Below are 9,060 nucleotides of genomic sequence, written 5' to 3'. Positions count from 1 at the left end.
TGTTGTCTCTCAGTGTAGATTAATATAAGCTTCCCAAACAGAGCTATTACTATTGTATTACCCCAATGTCTTGGTTAGTTGTTGTAGTTGTAAGTATTTGACTCTAGGTGGTGCTGATGTGCCATTAAATATAAATATAAAGATTTGCTGTCTCTAAAGAACAGACTACAAATAGTTTAAGTTTCACAGAATTATGAATCTGATCTATGAACTGTGCTCTCAGTTGTATTTGAAGATCAGATAATAGTCAACGAGAAAATGTCTCAGTTCTCTGAATTACAATTATTAAAACCTGCAATGCTCTGAAGTTTCAAACAAGGCTGTGGACGCTCAATCATGTCCTGCATGAACAAGGGTAACAGTTAACATTACAGTTATTAGGTGTTGGTGGAGGAGTTTGTGCTGGTTCTGTTCTTGGAGATGTGGTTTTTCATGGTGAGGTACTGGACTCGATGAACCCAATCAGAAATACAGAGTCAGGTTTAAAGTTTGTGCGCAGGCAGCACTGCAGATGATGCTGACTGAGGCCTGTGTCTGCAGACATGGTGCCAGCACTGCTGAGATCTATGCAGGGACACTGTATTACATTTTAGTTTATACTTAAGGTCTTTAAATTAAATTTTAGATTTGATAATGTGATTGTCAGTTTTGTCATTGGTTGATAAAGCAGGATTATAATCTCTAATGGTGCATATTATTATGAGCTGATGCATTGCAGCATAAGTCTTTTCAAGTGAAGGCTGATTACATTCAATTTGTTATAAACGGGCCATGTGGAGACAAACTGAGAGGAGGTTACAAGTTATTCAGAACTTAGTTAAGTGAAAAAAACAGGAATGCAATTGTGCTGCCTTCAATAGCCTCTTGTTCTCTGATGTGACCTCTGCCTGGCATCAGGCCTCCAACTCCAGATAAATTAAATGTCAGAGGAAATGAACAGGACATTTTTATGGAGTTGACTGTAGTTCACACTACGGCCGTTAGTGCCGATGTCGTTTGTTCTGTTGTTCCTCTTCAGGATCAAAGCTCTAACATGAGTTTGAAGAAACTCCAGAGTGAACATGGACATGAGTTATGGTGTGTCACAGTGCAGGTGCACTGAGGCTTTGTTCACTGTTCCACTGCAGGTGTAATAAACAGCGGTGACTCGCTGCTGTCAGGTGTAACAGCCTTTGTCATTGTTAGCACCTTGATTCAAGGCTTCAAACAGAGCAGCAGAGAACACAGTCATTTAACGTTATCGCCTTTGCTAAATGGGGTTACTGTATGCTTATGTCTGCCTGTGAGCAGCATCATTTAAAGTAAGTAAAGGACAGACTTTGTTGAGATTTTCTGGGGACGTGGGTAGGAAGATTCTTAGTTGTTGTTGTTAACCTTGCGATATAAGGAAGTACTGAGACTGTGGGAAACTGAGCAGCCTTGGTGGAGGTTTCCCTACTTGAGTGTTTTTTCTAGTTTATTATGAAACGTGGTCTTTTCTTTCAGGGTCAGCAATGTGGCCAAAACATCAGGATAAAAAATATTATTATGAGGATGACGATGAAGAAATGTCAGATAGATAGAGACTGAGTTTTGCTGCTGAGTTCATTGTAGTTTGTCAGAAAACAACACTTTGTTAAACATGGAAATATTTTGAAGTTTGAGGCAAAATGTTCATCGCAATGATGTTTAATTTTCGATAGATACGTAAGTACTTGCAGTTTAACTTTTAAATCAGCTCCTTTTGATATCTGGACTGTACGGTTGTATATAAAACATTCATCTAAAATCTAAGTAAGGGACGAGAATAACTATGTCTCAGACTCAGTGTCAACAAATCCAGATTGATTATTTTGATGTTCAAACATGTCATGGTCTGTTACTGTAAAGCCATTTTGTTTTTAGGTTTATTTGGAAAGATAAAGGTGTTGTTTAAAGTATTTAGCAACCATGTGTCTGGACCGCAGCGCCGTCTGCTGGACACTTCATGCAAGGGAATCATGAAATGAGTGAGGAGCCAGTAGTAGATTTTACACATGTATTTTAAAACTGTGGATTCTGTTTTATTTACATCACTGGGCTTCTGTCATTTGTTGCCACGTTCCAATCCTGTTTACAGAAGCCAGAGAGTAAGGGCCACACAAGCTAATTATAAAGGGATTCAAATCTTTATTTAGCCTAATACAGTACCGTGCAACACTTCACCTTAATCCAGGGTTAACACTGTGAACCTTGGACCCAACGTTAGCCTGATAATCAGCATAATGTCCACAGTTTTAAGACAGACCAAACACTTTTTTTCACTCCCCCTCTCTTAATAATAACAGTTGCTAAGTGTACACAGTGAGAGTTTGGAACACATCAATCCATGATTTCCACTTCTTGATAAATTAAAGTGCAACACACCTTTGAAAGACTAAAAAGAAGGTTGATGGTGAATGTCTGGGATGTGTGTAAATTAAATATACATGTGTAACGGTAGCATATAAAAAGTTGAATGTGTGACATCTCGCCCGGCTAACTTCTTACTCGGTCTATGGTCTTCTTTGCGTTTGTTTCACTGCCGAGAGGGCGGGGCTTAAGCGTTGTACGACGAAGAGGAGACTTTTCCGCCAGAGCCGGTCCAGTTAGTGTGGATGTGAGTGCCAGGGTTTGACAGCAGCTCATACGTGTGAGCTCCAAAGTAATCTCTCTGGGCCTGAGGACAACAAATACATGTAAATAACACACGGAGGCAAGTTTCCTTTGAAATAATGCAACTGGCGATTCAATGGCAGTGTTATCAGTCGGCTTGTTTTGTTCAACAGATTTTTAATCCGCATGATATAAACATATTTCAGCGCAGTAATATTGTTGTGTTCTAATGTTTTACCTCTCGGTTTTTTAAGTATTTTAAAACGATGAATACAGAACACAGAACACTGTCAGGGTGTTTAAGCGTGACATAAAAACACACACACACGCGCGCGCCTGCTGCACATGGTCTCTATAATCTCATTCATGTCCACACTTGACCATATGGTGAGTAGACTTAAGTGTTCACTGTTGCCTTACCTGGATCAGGTTGGCTGGCAGCTTCTCGTGTCTGTAACCATCGTAGAAGGACAGCGCTGTGGTGAAACATGGCATGGGGATACCGTGCTGCACTCCAGTGCTCACCGCTTTGCGCCATGACTCCTAAACACAGAGATCACAGAACACAGCTGACATGAAGTGATTGGCTACAAAACTATTTTAATAAAAAAATAAAAATGTACAGGACCACTCTGTTGTGAAACAAAATAAAAGTTTTCTGGGTGGATTCACTATCAGCTCTGATCACAGTATCACAGTATTCAGTGCAGGAGAATTTTGACTTTCAAAGAAAGATGAGAAAACTGCAGTTTGACAGCAGCTGCTTCTAAAGTGGTGGAGCAACATGCAGCTTTCAGTGTTTTTTTCACTCTAAGTCATGTATGAGGACAGCCGGGTCAAAATGTCTGCTGTAATAAAAGACCTGACAGCTAACAAGTGATTCTCTTGCTTCACTCCTTTCTTTTGTGAAAAGAGGAAACACTTTTTTTTTCTTCTGTGTCTTTGTCAATGTAGCTATTACAGGTTGGTTGCTGGCCACTTCCTCCTTCCTCATACCTGACAGGCCAACACGGCTTTATTGAAGAAGCTGTCCAGCAGCAAATTCTGCAGCTCGGCATTTCTGTCAAATGCCTCTTTGATTTCACCCAGGAAGGCACTGTTGGGAAGAGGAGAGTGAAGTGTTAGCAAACAGAGAAACAACTGCATGATTCTTATTAAATATACATTGGTTTGTTTTATTCTAAAAACCCTGCAATCAAAAAGTTAAATGCCCAGTGAAAACATGTTTGCCACAGATCGACCGGTAGCTACACACCAAGGTATATTAGAAGGCTGTTTGGTTTAGGTTTACGCAACGTGAACTCCTGTTTGCACAAAGCAAATCAGTGTCTCAATCATTTCCTCATTCTTCTCTCTGATTTCACAGGAAGGGTCATAACTACTTATTTGCATTTCTCCATAGAGCATTACGACACAGTGCAAAGACAAAGAGTAAACGAACTTCCTTTACGTTAAAACACAAGACTTCTTCACCTTAGGTTGTCCAGTAACTAAACCAAAGTGAATTAGACTCTATTAAAGCGCCTCATTTGAGTCTTTCTTGCTTTCTCAGTAACACCACTCTTACACTGCCTAACCACAGTTTTCATCACCATGTCAAAAACCCCTGCGAACATTTATTAACACAGGGCAGCAGTGAAGGACACCAGAAATTAAAACACACCTTCTGATGATGCAGCCTCCTCTCCACATCAGAGCGATCCCGCCATAGTTGAGGGTCCAGCCAAACTCTTTGGCTACCTGCCGCAGCAGCATGAAGCCCTGTGCGTAGGAAATGATCTTGGACGCATAGAGGGCCTAAAAAGAAATGTGTTGTTTTAATTACAAAATACAATTCCGTTTCAGGATCACCTCCGGAGATTGTATTCTCTCAAATGTATATTTAAGATGCACCTTTGTGAGTGCAGCTGAAAACTTCTGTCTCAATGAATGAGATTCATTTAGGCACGAGACATGCACTGAAGTCCAGACATTCTCTGCACATTGTCTGGAGAGACTGCATACATAAACGCAAATGTCCAAGTCACTCAGTAAATTCTCCTGAGATTGTCCTGCCTTGTCAAATCTCTGAATGAAGTCCAAGTGGGCTCATGTGTGAACACGGCAGGAAAAACTCAAGATAATTCAGTGAGTGACTGGGTGAGTGTAAGCCGAGTGGAACGGTTCGGTTCAGTATGGTACAGTCCTAAAGTTTCCTTTAGGAATAACTGGCCCCAACTGTTCCATTTTTGGAACTGGAAGGTACAGCACTCAGTCGAGTGATTTTGTTACTTATGACAAATACTGGAACACGAGTTGCTTAGTAAAGGTTGTCAGTGACCGTGACAGTGGATGACCGTAATAACACTGCATTCTTATGTCTGCTCCTGAAATAATGCTGGTGTGATATTTGAGCAGCTGTTGCTAAGGAGGTAGAGCAGTGTATTTGTCAAGTAGTTATAAAATTATAGCATTAGTTTTAATATATCGCAGTACCATAGCCTCTCTCTCCCCCCCCATATTTAGTTTTTGTCATCCCATGATTACCATCTACTCTGTGAAGTACCTTTCTGATGTCTTCTAGGAAGGCGGCCTTGTCGCCACTGAATTTCACCCCCTTTGGTCCTGTAAGTTTGCAGCTGGCTTCCACTCTCTCATCCTTCAGAGAGGAGAGGCATCTGGCAAAGACAGCCTCCCCTGAGACACAAGGGGGGAGGGACAGGACAAGAGAGGAACAATTAGATTAACTGCTGTCTGCATTAAAAAACAGGGAGCAGTACAAGTACAAACATTGGAGTCTTTTAACTCTAATTTAAGTGTCCTGAAATGTCTCACAACATATTTTTGCATAGATTCTACTGGTTAATGCTGTTCCCCAGCCACACTACAAGAACAACATATTAAAAATGCTAATTATACCGTTGTAAAAACAAGGTTAAAAAAAATGCACTTTATAAAACATTAGACTTTTGCCAGATTATAAAATTAAAATTACATTTGTCCCTGAATCATGATAAGAAGAGGATACAACTGTTGAGTAAGCATGACTTGCTAAAACTGGACTGCTTTGTGATGCAACCCACAGGCAGAGATACACAACACACACACACACACACACAGCTATCCCACAATGCAGCTTATTGTCCTGCTTCTCACTCTCATCACAACCAGATCTCCAGCACTAACAGAGATGGTTTTGACAAATACAGAAAAGCAGTTACAGGGATTTAATGTGTTCTGCTACATTGTCACACTTTTACATATAGTCTGTCATATATATCCTTTAAATTCCTATGTACTCCAACAGGTGTGCGTTCAGAGCAGAGCTGATCTAATGATAAAGGATTATTAGGGTCCATCCGAGTGCACACTGAAACTGAAGGAGTTATTAATCTCCTGTATCCTGACCTTCATGGCCTGTTCTGAAACACAATGTCATATAGTGACAGCAAAGACCAAAGCCAAATCCCCCTTATGTCACTTGAGATGAAGAGACCAGTAGAAAATCTTTCAATCTTCTTAGGGTCAGACACATATCCATCCAGTTCCCTAGAAGAGGCTCACTAGTCATGGTGTGTGTGTGTGTGTGTGTGTGTGTGTGTGTGTGTGTGTGTTAGCAGATCACCTGCCCTTTAATATGTTATGGTGTCATAGTGAAACTGTAAACTCACTGTGATGCAATACTTTCTGCCACGTCATCAGGACAAACACAATTTACGGAAAGAGACAGAAGGAAACTAGACACTCCCATGTCATGTCTCCTTTTTTTTTTTTTCCTCTCACCGATCAGAGTAACAGGTGTGCCATAATCCAGGGCTGAAATGGCCGTCCACTTCCCTGTGCCTTTCTGCCCTGCACTGTCTCGGATCTTGGGCAGCAGATGTGTTCCATCAGCATCCTTATATTTAAGGATGTTGGCTGTGATCTCGATCAGAAAGGAGTCCAACTCTGTTTTGTTCCAGCTGTCAAAAGCCTGCCATAATTTGATGAAATCAGTTCAATGACACAAACAATTCTAATTATTACATCACAAAGGGAAAAGAAATCTTACCTGCGACATCTCATCATGGTCCATACCCAAAACATCCTTCATCAGGTGATAGGCCTCACAGATCAGCTGCATGTCACCATACTCAATGCCATTATGGACCATTTTCACAAAATGACCTGCGCCATCATCTCCAACCTGCAGAACCAAGCCAGTGAGAACTGTATTTGTGAGATAACTTCTTTGCTGCTACATTACTAATCAAGTTGGCAGTCAGCATTGTGTTTCTTTAAAAAACAAAATACTCCACTCACCCAGTCACAACAAGGTTCTCCTGTTCCAACCTTGGCTGCAATGCTCTGGAAGATGTCTTTTATGTGTGGCCTTCAAATGAATGAAAAGTGTTAACATTTATTAGACACAGAAGTGGATGATAGATATTTACTGTTTGGACACATATGACTTTGGACATGTTCATATTTTTTTTTTATCAACCATTTGTTTATCATGAGCTCAATTTCTTGACTGAAAGTGTGGGGAGTTAAAACTGTGAGACAGAGTTTGTGATGACTGACCAGGCCTCCTTATGTCCACCTGGCATGAGCGAAGGTCCTTTACGTGCCCCTTCCTCTCCACCACTGACTCCACTGCCAACAAACAGCAAGCCCTTCTCCTTCAGACTCCCACACCTCCGCTGTTCAACAGAGACACACAGGAACTATGAGCATATCCTGAGTTGGGTCTACGACCTGGATGACTGAACCTTCACAGACATGCTGCTTACCGTTGTGTCACTGTATTCAGAGTTGCCACCGTCAATGATGATGTCCCCAGCTTCAAGAAGAGGAACCTGTAGAAACGCAGATGTTGGTCAAAGCAAATCAATTTAACAAGATGCAAATATTTAACAACAGTTCAGAAAAAAACAACTAACCAGCTTGTCAATGAAGTCATCCACAGCCTGTCCAGCCTTAACCAGCAGGATGATCCTCCTGGGCTTCTTCAACTTAGACACCATGTCCTCCAGGGACTCGGCTCCAATCACCTTGGAGCCTTTGGCCTCGTTCTGCAGGAAGTCATGCACCTTGGACACAGTTCGGTTGTAGGCGCAGACCTGCAGGGGAGGTTTGGAGATGAGTCAGCAAAATAAAAGCAGAGTGGAATGAGCAGAAGTTGTGAGAATAAACATTACAGTGTCTCATTATTATTTCACCACAGTAGCTGCTTTAGATTGAGCTACATTTCACAGTAGCTTAGTCCACTCGCTGCCAACATAGATGTCGACCCTCACCAAGAGCATTACAGGATGTAGGCAAGTTATAGCCCTTTTACTTTAGTGGTACTTTGTCTTATTTCATCACTGTATTTTATTAACTGTACTATCATTTCCTCCCCCCGAAATGACTCATTTTTTTATCTCCAAACCGTAATTATTCAGTTTTTATGATGTCTTTGTTACATGGAGCAAAGAAACCACAAAACATTCACATTTAAGAAGCTGAAATGGGGTGGGGTAGCTCAGTGGTTAAGACTGGTACCCTGTGTGCAAAAGAGATCATGTTGGTATCAATGTTGGTTATGGATCAAGGAAAAATATTTTAGACTTTGGTGTCGATCTGGACAGATACCATTTTTTTTTTCTACTAATACACAAACACATATATGACGGAGCAATATATTTATCATTTTAATGTTAGATTTAAATGTGGTTCAGTCCACAGGTTGAATGTGAGGTTTTAAGCAGATGAGCGGTAGAGTAAAGTAAAAATTAGCTTTCAGTTCTTGGATTTTGAGAATAATAATAATATTATATTTATATTCAAAACATGTACAGTAATATGTAAACACAGCAGCAATGTCAATGGGTACAGACGTCATAATCTTACCACAAAGCCATGATCATTCATATTCATGATGAGGTTCTGGCCCATGACAGCCAAACCAATCAGTGCGATGTCTGCTCTGTGAAAACACCGGAAATAACAATAAATAAACACTTGTAATAACCTTATAAACTTGTTATGCGAGTTTTAAAAATGCAGAAATGTCAAGGGTCCGCATCTTCTTTACGGAGCACAAATATTAACACAGCTAAGAAGAGAAAACAAGGAATACAGTCTCACACACACACACACACCATGTCCATTCAAATTTCACGTTACATTTCCTGTCTCATACATTTCTACTGAAAACTGCAGCTACACTTGTTAGCCAATCATGCTAACGATTCCATTAAGGGGAGGACTATACGGGAAAACTACAAATTCCATAATCATTTAATCCCAAATAAGAGCTGTAGATTCTTCACTTTCCACACTAAACACGGGAATAAGAACCACTTACTGAGCCATTGTTTCCTGTGGGTAAAAAGTCGCTGCGAAGTCAGTTCAAGTGTCCAGATGACAGTGAGCCTCACTATGATGGTGAACGTTCACTATTTCTCTTTAGCTGCCACTTCCTCCTTTTGCACTCAGCGTGAC

General features: G+C 40.8%; 1 protein-coding gene across 1 annotated transcript; it reads right to left on the bottom strand.

Annotated features, from left to right (window-relative positions):
* Nucleotides 1-2,003: 2,003 nt before the first annotated feature.
* Nucleotides 2,004-9,060, bottom strand: pgd (phosphogluconate dehydrogenase). Its single transcript, XM_058642572.1, has 13 exons — nt 8,924-9,060; nt 8,467-8,542; nt 7,515-7,694; nt 7,365-7,430; nt 7,156-7,274; nt 6,895-6,964; nt 6,644-6,778; nt 6,376-6,565; nt 5,159-5,289; nt 4,277-4,410; nt 3,610-3,709; nt 3,034-3,156; nt 2,004-2,677 (listed from the first exon to the last, which is right to left on the bottom strand). Exons 1-13 carry the CDS (start codon nt 8,929-8,931, stop codon nt 2,558-2,560), a joined length of 1,452 nt encoding a protein of 483 aa, XP_058498555.1. The 5' UTR covers nt 8,932-9,060; the 3' UTR covers nt 2,004-2,557.

The sequence above is a fragment of the Solea solea genome, chromosome 11 (genome assembly GCF_958295425.1).
Source record: "Solea solea chromosome 11, fSolSol10.1, whole genome shotgun sequence".
Taxonomy (NCBI): Eukaryota; Metazoa; Chordata; class Actinopteri; order Pleuronectiformes; family Soleidae; genus Solea; species Solea solea.
The sequence above is the reverse complement of the archived record's forward strand: the minus strand, read 5'-3'. Positions and strand labels throughout refer to the sequence as shown.

Bases quoted from the DNA above. Each gene is read 5' to 3' on its own strand.
- pgd (XM_058642572.1), bottom strand. The intron at 5,290-6,375 runs GTGAGAGGAAAA...CTTGTGTCTCAG, and splicing joins CACACCTGTTACTCTGATCG to GGGAGGCTGTCTTTGCCAGA. The intron at 3,710-4,276 runs GTGTGTTTTAAT...TCTTCCCAACAG, and splicing joins GGAGGCTGCATCATCAGAAG to TGCCTTCCTGGGTGAAATCA.